At 34.4% G+C, this 18,942-nt stretch overlaps 2 protein-coding genes across 2 annotated transcripts in view; one reads left to right on the forward strand and one right to left on the reverse strand.

Annotated features, from left to right (window-relative positions):
- Positions 1-18,942, reverse strand: part of PKN2 (protein kinase N2) — a 141,080-nt gene that overhangs the window by 115,583 nt on the left and 6,555 nt on the right. The window lies entirely within an intron of this gene.
- Positions 9,367-9,594, forward strand: LOC118019179 (small nuclear ribonucleoprotein G-like). The gene has a single exon (XM_035018112.1). The coding sequence runs from the start codon at positions 9,367-9,369 to the stop codon at positions 9,592-9,594; it is 228 nt and encodes a 75-aa protein (XP_034874003.1).

The raw sequence follows: 18,942 nt of genomic DNA on the forward strand, positions 1-18,942 counted from the left end.
AAACAAGAAAGGAATAATACAAACAATAAAGAAAAAGAGAGATATATTTAATAAAGATAATTGGATTCCATTACTGTGGAAGTAGTTATAGAAATCTGTAGAATTCTCAGCAGAAGGACATCTAAAGTAGGATAATCCTCTGTCTGAATTTCAACGCTACAGGTACAGGTAATGGCCTCTCAACCTCTTAAAATTGTTCTACTCTGAGAATACACTTTCTTGAAAACATGTTAAGAATGTTCAGTAAATTGGTGCAACCACTGTGGAAAAAAAGTATGGAGGTTCCTTAAAAAATTAAAAAAGAAATACCACATGACCCAGTAATTCTACTATTGGGCATTTACCTGAAGAAAACAAAAACCCTAAATCAAAAAGATGCATGCACCCTTGTGTTTATTATAGCATTGTTTATAAATAGCCAAGATATGGTAACAACCCAAATGTTCATCAACAGACAAATGGATAAAGATGTTTTACACACACACACACACACACACACAGAGGATTACTCAGCCCTCAGCCATAGAAAAGAATGAAATCTTGCCATTTGTGACAACATGGATGGACCTAAATGGTATTATGCTGAGTGAAATAAGTCAGGCAGAGAAAGACAAATGCCATATGATTTCAACTTTATGTGGAATCTAAAAAACAAATGAACAAGCAAACAAACAAAAGAACACTCTTAAATACAAAAAACAAACTGGTGCTTGCCAGAGGGGAGGCCAGTGGGAGGATAGACAAAATAAAGGGAATTAAGAGATAAAAACTTCCACTTATAAAATAAGTAAGTCACGGAGATGAAAACTACAGCATAGGAAATATAGTCAGTAACACTGTAATAAAGTTGTATGCTGACAGATGGTAATTACACTTATCATGTGAACACTGAGTAAAGTACAGAATTGCTGAATCAATACATTGTACACCTGAAACATAACACTATGTCAATTATAATTCAATAATACTTAAAAAAAAGAATTTTCAAATTGAAATGCCACGTTACTGGGTATACTTTGATATGTAAGAAATATTAAGTATATTTAAATTTATGCCCAATATAATATATAAGCTTCTTTTATAATTCCTAAAAATGAAATCTCCTATTACTTAAATTCTTGGCAATATCTCATTCATTTTTTCTCTTATTGTAAAGCTGGTATCCACAAATATTAATATATCAGAATAAAACAAAATGGCACAAATATATTAAGGGTCAAGCGAAATCTGCCCAAGGGTCAAGTGAAAACTGCCCAATCCTTAAGCGGATTCTGACTTAACCTTATTTTAAAATACTTTATATTTCATGGTATATCATGTTAATATAATGTTTTTAATAATTTATAACAAACTCTGAAGGAATTACACATCTGAAGGAATCCCACACATTACATTCTTTTTTTTTTTTTTAAAGATTTTATTTATTTATTTGGCAGAAAGACAGAGAGAGCAGGAACACAAGCAGGGGGAGTGGGAGAGGGAGAAGCAGGCTTCCTGCCGAGCAGGGAGCCTGATGTGGGACTCGATCCCAGGACCCTGGGATCTTGACCTGAGCCGAAGGCAGACACTTAACGACTGAGCCACCCAGGCGCCCCCCACACATTACATTCTTAACAATTCAGAATATGGTGTGCTTAGTTCTCTTGACAAATTTTATAGTAGTATAATAATATCACCATAAAATAATTGTATCACCAATATAATAATCATAATTGCAAGCACATTTCTCCTACAAGTCATATTCTATGAGGTGCTACAAAAACATAAATGGGGAGGGATGGGAGTAGCCTATAATAGCCTGATCAGATACAAAGGATAATTCAGCTTTTGGATGAATTGGTATAGATACTCTGGTACAGATACTCAAAACTGGTAACTATACTCTGGCATAAATACTCAGCTTTTGGCGGAATTGGTATAGATACTCTGATCCATCTGTCCTATACCTTAGCATACCAGTTTGCTTTTAAAAATTATTTCATTCAGGGGTGCCTGAGTGGCTCAGTCAGTTAAGCATCTGCCTTCAGCTCAGGTCCTGATCTTGGGGTCCTGGGATCAAGCCACGCAACTTGCCGACTCCTTGCTCAGTGAGGAGTCTGCTTCTCCCTTTCCCTCTGCCCCTCCCCACCTTGTGTGCTCTCTCCCCTCTCTATCTCAAATAAATAAAATCTTTAAAAAAATTATTTCATTCAGCAACAATTTATTAAATATCTACTATGTCTGAAGTCCTATTCTAGACACTGATGATACAAAGATATCAAGCCATGCTTCATATAAATTGGTGGCTCAGATCTGAGTTCACAGTATATCTAATTTATTTAAAAACTATAGTTATCCTGAAAATGTGATTTTTAAGCTCATAAAATCACTAAAATATACATGTAAAACAGAAATAATTTTTAAGCCAATAACGTGTCACAAAAGTTTATTCATCTTAATGAAATTGTGAAGATAAGTCTTCAAAAGGGAAAAAGTAGATTAAAAATGATTTCTCCAAATTATTTCCATTTCTCTTACCAAGCCTACACATATATAAATATACCAACTATAATAATTTTATTTTATTTATTTTTTTAAAAGATTTTATTTATTTGAGAGAGAGACAGCCAGAGAGGGAACACAAGCAGGGGGAGTGGGAGAGGGAGAAGCAGGCTTCCCGCAGAGCAGGGAGCCGGATGCAGAGAGCTGGATCCCAGGACCCTGGGATCATGACCTGAGCCCCAGGCACACACCTAATGACTGAGCCACCCAGGTGCCCCAGGTGTAATTATTTTAAAAACCAACAAACTCATACATATGTTTATATTAGAACTCTAGAGGGCAATGAAAGAAAATTACATAAAATACAGTTCTTCCTCCTCAAATTCTAACAAAATTTAAACCTCAAACCTCATTTTACTCCCAAAATTTTGAAACTTGTGGAGATTCATCTCTCTACTTACCCAGCAAATATAAATGATCACATTTCTATCTGCAATTGTAAAGTATCTTTCAAGCACTCTAAAAGCACTCCAAATACATATTCCTTTTATTAAAATGCATTGTATATCTAAAGCAGTAACTTAAATATCTATGGTTTAATTACTTCATTAATATGGAAATCACTTTTTCAGCCCAATCATATCTCACATTTCCTATTACTATTGGTAAAAATGATATCTCTATCAAAAATAGAATTGAAAATCTCTATTTTAAAAGACAGGATGTACAAATCTCAGGCTTTCACATGCTTCCAATACATAAAAATGTTTCACAACCAAAAATACCTAGAATGATCAAACAAAGGTGGGATATTAAAGGCAACAGAGAAAGAAAGATTATGACTAAGAAGTCCTAAATTCTAATCATGGTTCTGTCACTGGTTTGCTATAAGACGCATAGCAAACTCTTAAACTGTTTCAATTGTTTCTTTTCCAAAACAGTAACTGGTTCTAATTTTAATTCAAAGTTTACATGATGTCCATTCTGAATCCTATAAACAACTTTTGTTTTAATGATGATCTGGGATTGTAGGCTTCCTTTTTTCCCTTCATTACCCTGGTTCAGCAGAGTTCTTAATACCCATGGGCCCTTAGGAGACCCAATATCCTTGTATAATTATTTAACATCTATCTTCCTCTCCATATTTTAAGTTCCATAGGAGAGGGAAGTATAGTTGGTCACTTTTAAATATTTGGATCATTATTATATTACCAAGGCTTGGAATAATGCTTTGAATACAGAAGGTAGTCAGTAAATATTTGTTGAATGAATGGAAAAAAAATGGCTGCTCAAAGCTGACATACTGAGTGAGAAATAATACCTGATTGAAAAAAGAAGAAAAAAAAAATCATACTAACCACTAAGGCCATTTGGTACAGGAATAAGAAGTACTACATACCTCAAGAAAAAGTCCAATTTTCTATGTACATTATGTAAGTCAGGGAGCAAAACATGACATATACTATATAAACATAATTTCTGAAAACAGTGTTAAAAAATCAAAGTTTTAGATTTAAAGGATTGAGACTAATTTATTTGGAAAATATGCTACATTCCCCATTAATGAGGCATTATAATATGAACCAATATTTAATAAAACTACATGCTAATCACATGTTAGAATTGGTAATTTTGAAGTATGACTTATTATTGTATCATAATACATCAGGTCACATACTCCAAAATGAAGAACCAACTTTTTCACTGGTATAAGCAGTACTGCAAAGGAAGATAAATAGCCCCATAAGACTTTGAATTATCTTATTCTTTATTACCAAGTGGAACAAAGTTTATAAAATGACTTATTCCATTATGGGTGAGGTTAGGTAACAAAAACCTACAGAGAAGCAGTAATACCCATAACTAGTTTCCTTATTTCTATTCACATTAACAAAAGAACTACAGGTTAGACAGGTTGAACCACAAAAACCATAGTTAGAGGATAACAGGTAGGCTACCACTGCAGATCTATGGGATGTCACTAGGCATTATGCATTAAGGAAACACTTAATAATGAATAATTTGAGTTCCCCCCACCCCCAGGATGGCAATCAGCATTAGTGTTAGTCATGCTCCTGAATATAACCAAATGACAATCAGTTTTGTTCCTATATACTACTTAATACTATCTAATAAACTGGCCTTCCTTCAAATACACAAAATAAGTAAAAATGCATCAAAAGGAAAATTTAATGGGGTGCCTGGGTGGCTCAGTCAGTTAAGCATCCTACTCTTGATCTCAGCTCAGGTCTTGATCTCAGGGTCATGAGTTCAAGTCCCATTGGGCTCCATGCTGGGCATGGAGCCTACTTAAAAAAAAAAAAAAGGAAAATACATGAAAAATTATAGACCCAGGTACCCTACTAATTCAAATATGAATTATACATGGATTATTTCTGCCATTATCTAGAGCACTCTGGTTTAAGGAAATGTGAAATATTAGAGTTGCTTTCCCTCAGTATTTTGATTAGAAGAACAGGACCAGGTAATTAACACAAAACAATTCAGAACATACAATAAGGATTATTTTAGCAACTGAATTTAGTTTCTAGAGCTCCACTGTCAGTTCAGTAGTCACTAACCACTTGTGGCTATGTATATTTAATTAAACCAAAAATAGACTTTTTAACCACAATTTCATGTGGCTAGTGCCTACCATATAAACAGTTACCAAAAGGATATATAACATTTCTTTCTTTTTTTTAAATTGAAGTGTTGTTGACATATAATATGAGTTTCAGGTGTACAACACAGTGATTCAATGTTTACACACATTAAGAAATGACTGCCACCATAAGTCTACAAGGATATATGTATATTTACATATTTACACATACATATATATGATTTCTATCATGCTAGAAGTTTTTTTTTTTTTTTTTTAAAGATTTTATTTATTTGACAGAGAGAGACACAGCGAGAGAAGGAACACAAGCAGAGGGAGTGGGTAAGGGAGAAGCAGGCTTCCCGCCGAGCAGGGAGCCCGATGTGGGACTTGATCCCAGGACTCTGGGATCATGCCCTGAGCCGAAGGCAGACGCTTAACGACTGAGCCACCCAGGCGCCCCTCATGCTAGAAGTTTTAATGAACAATGTGTTCTAAAGGGTAGAGGCCAGGTCCAATGTTGTTCTGTATATACTACAGTTCTTAATATAGCACCCGAATACGGTAGGCACTTCAGAATTTGATTTAAGACAAATCACTATAGTGGCAGAAATGATCCTACAAACATGTCTTGTTTGGTTAATAGTCTTTTAAGAATTGGAACAAATATTTTAAAATTTAGAAGTCTCTAAAAAAGGCAGTAAGAGCCCAAACCGAAACAAATCACCATAGCAGAGAAGCGGTTGACACCAGCTGCTTCTATAATGGCTTACCTGTTCACAAAGTCATTGCCAATCCCACTATGTGTGTATGTCCCTTACACTCACCTGCTTCACTAATTTTTTTTTTTTAAAGATTTTATTTATTTATTTTGACAGAGAGAGAGAGAGAGAGACAGGGAGAGAGGGAACACAAGCAGGGAGAGTGGGAGAGGGAGAAGCAGGCCTCCCGCCAAGCAGGGAGCCCGATGCGGGGCTCGATCCCAGGACCCTGGGATCATGACCTGAGCCAAAGGCAGACACTTAATGACTGAGCCACCCAGGCACCCTCAAAGACACATCTTAATAATACAACTTTTGAAATTAATAAAAAAATTTCTCTGGGGAACTACTGAAATGAAAAAAAATGTTTGTTTTAACTTCACAATACTACCACAATTCACTTACTCATATTTGATTCCAATAGCAGGTATACAACAGGCATCCCAATTGACTGAATTAATAAATTATATCCTTGCCTAGATATTAAAAAAACTTGCTACAAGTGTCATCAGATAAAAACAAAATGTTAGTATTCAAATAGTGAACTGTGAAATTCTGGTTTGGTAACTTTTCCTAAACTCATTGTTTGTTATTTGTTTCTGCTATTTGTATAAAAGAATATCTACAGTCAGATAACAATTTCCCTTTCATTTAAATCTATCTTACTCTCTTGGTTATTGAAGGTTTTTTTTTTTTTTATGGTATCTACTTACACTAGATTTAAGAAATTATCTACTTCCTCAGCTTCAGCCACTTCTTATTATACCAGCTCATTAATTGTAACTGTTGTAAGCCAAATTACTAACAGAAAAACAAAAGTTTCTGTTTTCCAAAGAGCTGGAGTATGAACTGGTATCCTTCCTTAGCTCAACTCCAGTAATTAAGCCTAAAAAGATACCTAAGCAGAGTTGTTTATTATCAGTACCACTCCTTTCTTTCCACAAGATCAGTACAAACAGCCTAATTTTTTATTCCTTAGTATTAGTTCTAACTGAAAATGTTTTTAAATTAATGTAGTAACAGTCAGAAGTTTTGATATAGAAAAATTCATCAGATTTTCAAAAATGAGATCAATTTCCTATTTACTTTTGATAAGAAATACATAAATGATTACTCTTAGAAATAAAGATTTTATTCTTTTATCTTAACCTCTTCCAAATATATACTCAAGGATTTAATAGTTTTTAATTACCTAAAAAAATGCTAGATTTAAATGCATTCTCAAGCTCAAGCAATTTTTACCAAGTTAAAATAATTCCAAACATAGCCAGCAGGTTCAAAAACTGTTTCAAACATCTAAAAATATCTTCCGGTATCTTTTTAAAAGTAATTTTAAAAGATAGGTCAACAAACTGGTATTAATAAAAACATACAATCCAGAATGATAAAGGGAACGCTACACACACATCCACAACATGCTCCTCCAGTTCCCTAAAGATGTCATTTGAGATTATTGGCAAACAACAACAACAAAAACCAAAAAAACTTCATCTAATCTCAGTGACAGTAAAAATGCTTAAGAATACAGAATTTCCAGTTAATAGTACTATATATATTTGAAATATTTGAAAATAGCTAAGAGAATAGATCTTAAAAGTCCTCATCACAGGAAAAACAGATTTGTAACTATGTGTTGATGTTAACTAAACTTACTGTGGTAATCATGTCTCAATATATGCACATATCAAATCATTATATTGTACACCTAAAACTAACACAATGTTCTATGTCAATTACAGCTCAACAAAAAAAATTTAAAGAGAAAACAGAATTTCCAGGATAAGCTGTTTTAAGATTTCAGTAGGCAGAAACTAGACAAATCATTACTAATCATTTGCTGTCTTCTACCCCTGAGATCAATTAAACTTCAAGTCCTAGAAAAGAATGTAATTTAACACACATCCCCCCCCCCCAAGAGAATGATGGATACAAAACAGGACTTTAAATTCAAACTATTTTTCTGTAAATCTTTAGTATGTAAATACATGACAGTTTACGTATTTTTAATATAAACTTCTAATACATGGATTACCAATTAACTTCACTTGAAAAACCAGTTTATTTAAAATTCATCCAGTGCGGGGCGCCTGGGTGGCGCCCCGCACTAGATGTCCTTAAGTGTCTGCCTTCGGCTCAGGTCATGATCTCAGGGTCCTGGGATCGAGCCCCACATCAGGCTCCCTGCTCGGCGGGAAGCCTGCTTCTCCCTCTCCCACTCCCCCTGCTTGTGTTCCCTCTCTCGCTGTGCCTCTCTCTGTCAAATAAATAAATAAAATCTTTAAAAAAATAAATAAATAAAATAAAATTCATCCAGTGCAAAGTATTTTTAACACATTCCAGAGTGTGAACAAAAACCTCTGAGCTCACTGCAAAAAATGTCTTTAAACAGACATAATTATTTGCTAAACAGAATAAATTTCCTTATTCAAATGTAAATAAAAATATTTCTATAATCCACAAGGGACTTCTCTGTCTCTCTAAATTCAAGGTATTAAAATAGACCTTTGCATTCATTTACCATGGCTGTTTAATAGAACTTTTGCAATGGTCAAAATATCCTATGTATCATTGCTGTACAATATGGCAGCCGCTAGCCACATGTAGCTATTAAGCACTTAAAATGTGGCCAGTGTGACTGAAGAATTAAATTTTAAATTCTATTTATATTTAATTAATTTAAATTTTAATAGCTACATGTGGCTAATGGCTACAGTACTCAACGACACAGTTACAGACTATCAAATGATCATGACTAGGTATAATAACCTCCAACAGTGCTACACTTATTAAAAGGAAAGCATCACAAGGAAACAACCCAAGTATCTACTGATGGATGGGTTGATAAAAGAAATGTGGTATATACATACAATGGAGTATTATTCAGGCTTAAAGAAGGAGGGAAATTCTGACAAGTTACAACATGGCTGAACTTTGAAGACATTATGCTAAGTGAAATGGGCAAGTCATAAAAGGACATTTACTGATTGATTCCACTTACATGTCAAATGCATGGAAACAAAAAGTAAAATAGTATTTGCCAGGACCTGGGGAATGGGGTAATGGAATGTTAATGTTAAATGGGACCAGAGTTTCAGCTAATAAAAAGAATTCTGGAGTTAGATGGTGGTGACAGTTGCACAATATGATGAATGTACTTAATGCCATAAAACGCACACTTCAAATGGTTAAGATGGTAAATGTTACGTGTATTTTATCACAACCAAAAAAAAAAAAAAAAAAAGCATCACAATTTGACCAAATAAATACTTCTGACAGAACAGCTAAATGGAAATATAAAGTCCCCAATAAAGGAAATAAAGTGTTTCTCAAAGGAAACGTTAGATTTGCTGAGAAAAAGTTACAGGAATCCCCCAGTGAATCAAGTTGTACTACATTACCACACCATTAACTGAGAGCTGAGCATTTCACTTCTACAGGCTCAAGCTGGACAGAGTATACTGGAGCTCTTTTAAGAAGTCACAAGGCGGGAGGTATCTTTGAGCTCGCCGAGTAGACACCATGAGCAAAGCTCACCCTCCCAAGTTGAAAAAATTTATGGACAAGAAATTGTCATTGAAATTAAATGGTGGCAGACATGTCCAAGGAATATTGCGGGGGTTCGATCTGTTTATGAATCTTGTGACAGATGAATGTGTGGAGACGGCAACTAGTGGGCAAGAGAGTATTGGAATGGTGGTAATACGAGGAAATAGTATCATCGTGTTAGAAGCCTTGGAGCGAGTATAAACAATGGGTGTTTTCATCAGAAGAAATCAACTGCTTCCACATGTCTCCTCCATAGTACCTGTTTTACTACAATATAAAAATCAGGTCGTGTGCATTTTCATATTGAACTTTTTTGTTAAAAAACTTTTATAATAGCCCCCCCCAAAAAAAAAAAAAAGAAGTCACAAGGCTAGACAAAGTAAAGCCAAAGCAGAATTGTATAGAGTGCTTGGTGTTGCTTGGTTTGATTTGGTTTTAGGGACTGTCAAGACAGCTGGCCTTGAGTAAGTCACATATTGAGCAATAAGAAAAACAAAACTCAGGGCGCCTGGGTGGCTCAGATGGTTAAGCGTCTGCCTTCGGCTCGGGTCGTGATCTCAGGGTCCTGGGATCGAGTCCCGCATCAGGCTCCCTGCTCCTTGGGAGCCTGCTTCTCCCTCTGCCTCTCTCTCTCTCTCTGTCTCTCATGAATAAATAAATAAAATCTTAAAAAAAAAGAAAAACAAAACTCAGATATGTATTATTTGTTGATTGTGTCCAGTTATTTTTAACTTCTTTAGAAGACTATTTTAGTGAAAAGGCATGACAAAGTACAACTCTCAGGTCACAAAGAGCATAGCAAGGAAAAACTAGGGTAGGGATGACAATATCACCATTAATAAGAAATAACTCATACACAAGAAAGAAAGATAAAATTAATGTAGAACACAAAAATAAAAGGATCATCCTTTTCCATATAAATTTATTTGATATATTTACATCCAAATGTTATGATCACTAAGTGTTAACGTATTACAGCAAAATATTTTAGGAAGCTGCTAGATGCTCAAGTGGAAAGGACTTGTAAAACAAAGTTTATTCTTAAGCTTTTCAAGAAATTTTTTTATTTATAAGATCTTTACCCCCACAGACAGACATAAATGAGAAATAAGTGCAGACTAAATTTTAACATCAGAAATATATTACTTTAAAAGACATAAAACATGAGTATTTTTCCAGTTCAGTAAAATATCTCATGCATATCAAACACGCACTTCGCAAGTCTATTTTGTGGGTAACATGATTGGCCTCTCTTAATTTATATATAATTTATAAATATAGAAAACATCATTCAACTACATCAGTAACAGCTTCTTTAAGTGATTTTTAAACTGTCCAGAAGTTACACTCTACTTCTGCTGGAATCACCACACCTCTACACAATATTTTTATGCTATAAAAATACTACAAAGAACTTTGATACTCCCATGAATACTCACAACTAGGTGGCAAATTATATATTCCCTTTTATATTTATTTTCTGTTATCTCGGGGGGGGGGAAGATATTTTTCACATTCACTTTTAACATAGCTTTGAAAATATTAACCATTTTTTAGGTATACTAAAGGAAAAAACTACAACTTTAAAGTTAATAAAACTAGAATTGTGTGGAGTACTAAAATGAGGAATAGGAGTCAGAAGCGTTCAGGTTAAAGCAGACATTGGCTGAGTGAACATGAACACCTGAAAACTGGATATAACAATCCCTCCCCATCCCTAACTCAGAGGGTCATTTTAAGAACCGAAGAAATAATACAGGTGAAAGTGCTTTATAACTCAAAAATGCTTCACATAGGGTGATATTACTATTAGTAATATTCTCATATTTTTTCAACATGGTTCTATTTATTATGAGGCATCTTATAACCGACCCTAGTTCCTTTTCTATAATTACCATTAAACTATACTAAAATAAAGGATTATCCACTATCTTGCCAACCTCAAAGAGAGCAAAAGGAAAGGTACCCCACCCCACCCCATTTTTATTAGAAATTTAGTTTAGTGCTTTTAGGGACTTGATAAAGTAAGAATTTTGCTTTAGATCTGATATTTAAGGTTCCTGTTGGTTATTCAACCATCCTTAAAAGGACACATCAAAACTAACTGTAGAATTTTGTGTAGAGTTTTGTGAGGTTTTAATACAATGAAAACATGCACCAGAACAAAAATTTATAATAAAATGAACACCTTGATGCTGGAGTTCAAAGATAAGGTTTCCATAGCAAAGAAGTCAGTTATGCTAACCAATAAGCAACAAACAATTGGACATTTACTATAACTTATACAAAATTCAAGCATATTCAACTACAGAACTGATATTATTAATATTCAGAAGTATATTACCATAAATCTATCTCTCTCTGCTGAAATGTGCAGGACCACTGTGGACTTTGCAGATATATCATCTTAGCTCAAATTTTATAAAAAAGTCCAAAAGCCTCTGGGAAAGAATACAGATCTGAATTTAAACAGTTTCATGAAATCACTTAATTCTTCTATAGCTCCATATTTGCAATAAATATTTTCTGCATGACAAATAACACACCACAGATTTTTTTTTTTTTTTAATTTTAAGTAAGCTCCATGCCCAACATGGGCTTGAACTCACAACCCGGAGATTAAGAGTCACATGCTCTACTGACTGAGCCAGCCAGGCGCCCCCCACACCACAGATTCTTTTTTTTTTTTTTTTAAAGATTTTTATTTATTTATTTGACAGAGAGAAACACAGCGTGAGAGGGAACACAAGCAGGGGGATTGGGAAAGGGAGAAGCAGGCTCCCCGCTGAGCAGAGAGCCCGATGTGGGGCTCGATCCCAGGGTCCTGGGATCATGACCGAGCCGAAGGCAGACGCTTAACGACTGAGCCACCCAGGGCCCCACACACCACAGATTCTTAAATGAAAGCTCAATCCTAGAAGTTCATCATATATCAACATATGATTTCTTTATTCTTACACACATAATCTCACCATGCTGTTATTTTAAATGAAGACACCATGGAAATACACACACTTTCTGATAGCTAACCTCATTATTCCTTCTATGGTGCAAAAGAAGAAAGAAAAGAGGGGAAAACAATTAGCCTATAAAGCATGATCAGCTCTCTACGCCTTACACCTAACTTTAATCAGTCTGTAAGCCACACAACTTAAGTATTAAAAAAAAAATAAAAATGAAGTAATCCTAAAATGTAAACCTGAGAGAGGGAAGAGTTACTATCCACTATATTCCAGGCACTTCATGCATATCATTAAAAAAAAAAAAAAACCTAAATAACCTTCTGAGCCAGAAATTATCCCCATTTTTATAAGAAAACTTGCCTCATGTTGCCACCTCTGGCTCTACCTAAAGAAAATGATGAAATGAGTTATGCTCCCTCATAAATACCAAAACAAATGCAGAAAAAAGTTTAAATACATGTAAAACCTGAGGATTTTCTGACATGAGACTTATTTATTCAACAAATATTGGTAAGTAACTGCTATGAACAAGTTGCTCTGCTCAGGACTAAGGGGTGAAAGACAACGATAAGATATTCTCAATAATTTTAAGCACTCAACTAAGGAGAGAAAAGGAGGTAGGATACAAACAACTACAGTGCAATGCAATATATGATAAATATCATGAGATAGAAAACATCCTACTTAAGTTTTGAGGACAGATTATACATGACAAGGGGTACGTAAGGAAAAAAAGAATCTGAATTTGACCTTAAAAAAAATTCCAGTAGACAGACTACAGCAAGAATATATATGTAACGAAACATTAGTAATCATAGAGTGCCTGAAAAATAAGCTGCTTACATGAAAAAAGTCAAGAATTAAAAAGTATTTTGGGACTACAACAATGACAGCCATCATTGCTAAGCTAAGGAATTAGGGCTAGCTCACAGGCAGTAAGGAGTCCCTGAGTGCCGGAGACAACTTCAGAATCTGGCAGTTGTACATAATCTAAATAAAACAAAGTGAGACTGAAGAGGTGGGGTATCAAGATACTGTATTGTCGAAATGATAACGCAGGCCCCAGCGTGGATAGTAGCAAAATAATGAATGAATTCAAGTTACAAAATTAAAAAAAAAAAAAAAATCAACTCAAGAAACTTAGATAGTAGTCAAATAAAAATGACCAGCAGAAGCGCCTGGGTGGCTTGGTTGGTTAAGCTACTGCCTCCGGCTCAGGTCCTGATCCTGGAGTCCCAGGATCGTGTCCCACATCGGGCTCCCTGCTCAGCGGGGAATCTGCTTCTCCCTCTGACCCTCCCCCCTCTTGTGCTCTCTCTCAAATAAATAAATAAAATCTTTTAAAAAAAATGACCAACAGATTTCTAGCATGGGCAAGAAGGGGAAAAATGATAACCTTTAAAAATATAGAGAAGTCAGATGTAGCAAAAGAGTAATAGAATCAGTCAAGAACTCAGTCACTTATTTATTCAAGCATTTATCAAGCATAAGCCACAGGCGAGGTGCTAGGTACATAAAGATGAGTAAGACCTAGTTCCTGCACTAAAAGCGAGACACACATATAACTTAACAATTCCTATATTGGATGATATATTCTGTAACATGAGCCACAAAATGGGAAGTAAGCTAATTTGCCAATGGGTCAAATGCTACATGACCAATCACTAAAATTACTTATCAAAAAATGTAGCTTAAGTAAAATTTTTGATTATAGGCTATGAATATATTCATATAGTCAATCAATATATATGCTTTTCTTAGAATTTTAAAGAGTGTCCAATTTGCCAAAAGCTTTTCAGGCAGATGATCAATACCACTATTCTTAAAGTTAGAGCAAAAGCAAAGATACAGAAGTATATAAAAGCAGTGTAGTTCCAAGAACTGCAAATACTTTGACAGAATATGCAAGGAGAAAAATCTGAAAGGATTGAGAAGGACTGGATAATGGAAGGTCTGACATATTTTATTGTAAAATTAATGGAAAGTTATTAAAAAGGTCTTAAACAGAGAAGTTCTTTCTAACCTATACTCCCTTCTTAGAGAACAGTCCCTATCCCAAACTCATAGGAGAATCCTTGCAGCCATACTGGTACTTATCGGTACTGAGAACTTCATCCCTCCATTGCTATAATTGACCAGATCAGGAGTACATGTTCTATACAGGGCCAATCAAATTTTCTCATTACGGGGCGCCTGGGTGGCTCAGTCGTTAAGCGTCTGCCTTCGGCTCAGGTCATGATCCCAGGGTCCTGGGATCGAGCCCCACATCAGGCTCTCTGCTCAGCGGGGAGCCTGCTTCTCCCTCTCCCACTCCCCCTGCTTGTGTTCCCTCTCGCTGTCTCTCTGTCAAATAAATAAATAAAATATTAAAAAAAATTTTCTCATTAAGAATTTATAATTGTGGCACAGAATAAGTGAGTCAGTTAACTGTGGATATTAGACTTGAAGAGTTCATGGAAATTCAGAAGTTGGGAGTGCCATATGAAAGAGAACCAGTATACAGAATACATAAAGCAGTATACATACTTAAAGAAGAGATAGGAGAACACGTAACCCTAGAAAGAAAGAAAGCCTATAGTTTCCTGTTCAGTAGTCATGGAACATTGCTAATTATCCCACCTTGGAAAAAGTGAGATGTCCCTGTAGCCTTCCAATAAATCCAATTTTTGTTTAAGCAAATTTAAATGGGTTTCTATTCCATGCAATCCTGACAAAACAAACTGATTAATTCTGGTGGTTAATCTAAAGAATAAATTAGATGACAAATAGGCTAGAAACAGGTAGAACATTTAAACTGGGGACGGAGTTATCAAAAGAAAGCAATAGTAGCAAATATAGGCAGATTATTATAAAAGAAAAAGTAGCCAATATTGTGCAGGGTCCAGGAAGCTTAATTTAAACAAGAGTTTCAGGAAATTGAAACAGTATCTATTGCCTCAAGGGACTAGAAGGAGCAGATCATGGATGCTTTTATGAGAATAATTTCAACAGAATAATTGGGAGAGAAGTAATATTTTAAAAAGCTAAGAAATAAGTGGAAGAAAATAAACACAACTAAGAAATTTCTTTTAAACGGATGCCAGAGTGGCTCAGTCGGTTAAGCCTCTGCCTTCCGCTCAGGTCATGATCCCAGGGTCCTGGAATTGAGCCCCACTTCAGGCTCCTTGTTCAGCGGGGAGCCTGCTTCCCCTTCTGCCTGCCACTTCCCCTGCTTGCACACTCTCGCGCGGCTCTCTCTCTCTCTGACAAATAAATAAAACCTTTTAAAAAAAAATAAAGAAAAAAAGAAATTTCTTTTAAGGAATGTGATGATTAAAAGAAGTTTGAGGGGACAACAGTATTAAAGAAAAAGTATTTAAAAAGAAAAAGGAGAGAGATAAATTTTTTTTAAGGCAAAGAGGGGAAAATGAAAGCCCCATACTGCAAAAGAATGGAAAGGAAGCAGAAATCTAGGAAATTATAGCCTCAATGAGATCAAACAATTTTTCCTTAAAATTGATTAACAGCAACAAAAACTAATGGCTAAAATTCCAAGAAATTTAGAGAAGAAAAGTTGAGGAAACTCACATTATTAAATACTATGTATCACTCAGTAGAGGCAGTGACTAGGTGAGTGATTTGTTGAGAACAAAGGAGTAGGAATAGATTGGACTTAGGAAAATAACAGGTTTGAGCCGCAACTGGGGAATATGATGGGGAGTTAACAAAAAGTAAATCAAGGATCTTATTGACCACAGGCTTCAGGGGATATAACAAAAAAGAAAAATCACAAACTGGTACTGTAAGGAAGAAGTGACTTACTAACGATTTAGGTAAGGATAACTTCAAGTATAATTCATTACATAACCTAGTATGATATACCCTTAACTTCTAACTCGCAAAAATTAAATAAGGCTATTCAGAAATGTTTCTGCCTTAAAAACTGAAAAATGTTCTATCTTAAATTTACATTATAAGAAATATTGTTATATATTTCATAATATTTTAAAAATTAAATAACTTAAGACCTTTGTTTTACTCTGTATTCAAAAATCAACTCCAGATGTACTGACTTACATATAAAAAATAAAACTCCAAAACTCTTAGTAGAAAATGTAGTTAACTATTAGACCCAAAGTAAGGAACAATTTCTTACACAAAAAGCAATTACAATACAAGAAAAGATTGATAAATTTGACTAAAATTAAAATTAAGGTTTTTTTTTTTTCACCAAAAGATACCACAGCAGTGACAAGATTCCAGGTTTATAAATACCAGTAAATTCTGCAATAATATTTGTTTTATATCAGCATTAAATCTAATCAACTCCAGCATTTATTAACAAGCTATGCAAATAACTAAATAACTGATCCAGTTTGTTCTTTAAAGAAATAATTAATAATAATAATAGTTTGCACGGAAGAGATACAGAATGGGAAAAATCAGCAGTTCATAAACTACACATAAAATTTTCACTACTTTTTTGCTTGTAAATTCATTCTTTAATTGAATCAACTAACTTTTTATTGCCTGGTACATCTTAAGTGATACAATATTTTATGACTTTCTATGGTTGTTCATTTGGACAGTTTGTGTATCCAGAGGTCAAATATGTGTAACTTTACCCTTTCTGTAACAAACCTATAATAGATATTAAGTGCAGGCTTGCTGATCACAATGATATAAATGTTTCTAAATATTCGCCAAAAGGTAAAACATTTAAAACATTAAAAACTGTCCCTCCCACAAACTCCCTAAAATAAAGTGAAAAGACAAATTACAAACTGAGAGAAGACACACAAAGGATTAATATGAAGAGTATAAAGAACTCCTATAAGTCAGTAGGAAAAACAGAAAAACAGGCAAGAGACATGAACAGGAATTTCACTGATAAGGAACTATAAAAAGGCCAGTAAACATAAAAAGAAATGTTCTACATCGATGATGATATGGAAGATGCAAATCAATACCACAATGTGGTAACATTCTATACTCTTCTGATTTGTAAAAATTAAAGGCAATATCAATTGTCAGAGAAGATCGATAATCAAAGGATCTTTCATCTCATATACTGCTGATATGAATATAAATTGGTGCAATCATATTGGAAGTTGGGCATCATCTTCTAGAGTTGGGAATTCACCTACCCTGTGAGACAGCAATTATACCTTTAGGTATATAATTAATAAAAACTCTTATATGTATACAACAGGAAAAATGCATAGAATGTCCACAACAGCACTGTTCACCATTACAAAAACCAAAAAGTAACTAAATGCTCAACAAGGGAGAGTGAGTGAATCAATAACCAAACATCCAACAGGGGAAGAGTTGATGATAGTTTACTCAATGAAATATTATACAGAAATTAAAATGACTATAGCAACATACAATGGTATGAATTAAAAAATCAAGTTCAGAAAGATTATATTTAACATAATTATATAAAACAATTAAAATAAAAGATATATTTTTGAATTACAGATCCAGCAAAGCTATATACAAATAAAGCAAGAGAATGAACACAGGACTCAAGATGATCATGACCTTGGTTGACAAGAAGGTGGAGATAGGGGTAGGTTAAGTTCCTAGCTTTTTTGGGAGGTGGGGAGTGACTGGTGGTCCATGGGTGCATATTATAGTGATAGATGGATGGATAATTAATCCAATGCAGTGTACCTAAGGTTTAGTAAAAGTAAAAAACAAAAAAACAAAAAAACAAATTTAATGAAATTAGTTCACGAAAATTCTGAAACAGGCAAAACAAGCACCTTCTTAGAGAATCACTAAGGTAGCAACTACAGGAAAGGGAAAACAACATGATTAATGCATAAAATATATGATATTTAACACATGTATGTATGATACTTAGATATGTAAGTACGTCTTCTATAATCTACAACAAATTCCAAATTCTGTCATAACAACTTTGCAATAAATCAAGGTGTTTGTGAGGGAAGCAAAGCTTTAACTAATTAGAAAAAGCAAATCACTGCTGAGTTTCTAAAATAGACAGATCTTAATAACAGTATATGTTATGTAATTCTTATATATCAGTTCATCTTCATAATGTGACACCAATATTTACCTTCAAATCTAAAGTATTTATTATCATCAAATACATTCCTCCCACGCTTTCCTGTTCATTTTAAATAGACAATATTTATACACATATTACACAATTTTTGTGAGATTGTGAAACATGAAACATGACAATAGAGTTAATTTCAAATAAAATTTTATTAGATAAAATTAAGAGAAACTAGACATGTATCAAAATAAAAGTTTTCTGGGGCAACTGGGTGGCTCAGTCGTTAAGCGTCTGCCTTTGGCTCAGGTCATGATCCCAGGGTCCTGGGATCGAGCCCTGCATTGGGCTCCCTGCTCAGTGGGAAGCCTGCTTCTCCCTCTCCCACTCCGCCTGCTCATGTTCCCTCTCTCGCCGTGTCTCTTTCCATCAAATCAATAAATAAAATCTTTTAAAAATAAATAAATAAAAGTTTTCTATTTCTGCTTTTCTAAGATATTAGGGGCTTTTTGACTAGTAGGTTTTGCTATTCAAAATATTAAATATCTTTTAAAAGTTTTTAATTACTTTTCAATTTTC

This window comes from Mirounga leonina, unplaced genomic scaffold (genome assembly GCF_011800145.1).
Source record: "Mirounga leonina isolate KUSES-001 unplaced genomic scaffold, KU_Mleo_1.0 Mir_173, whole genome shotgun sequence".
Taxonomy (NCBI): domain Eukaryota; kingdom Metazoa; phylum Chordata; class Mammalia; order Carnivora; family Phocidae; genus Mirounga; species Mirounga leonina.

Coding starts and splice junctions, on each gene's coding strand:
- LOC118019179 (XM_035018112.1), top strand. CDS start 9,367: ATGAGCAAAGCTCACCCTCCCAAGTTGAAAAAATTTATGGACAAGAAA.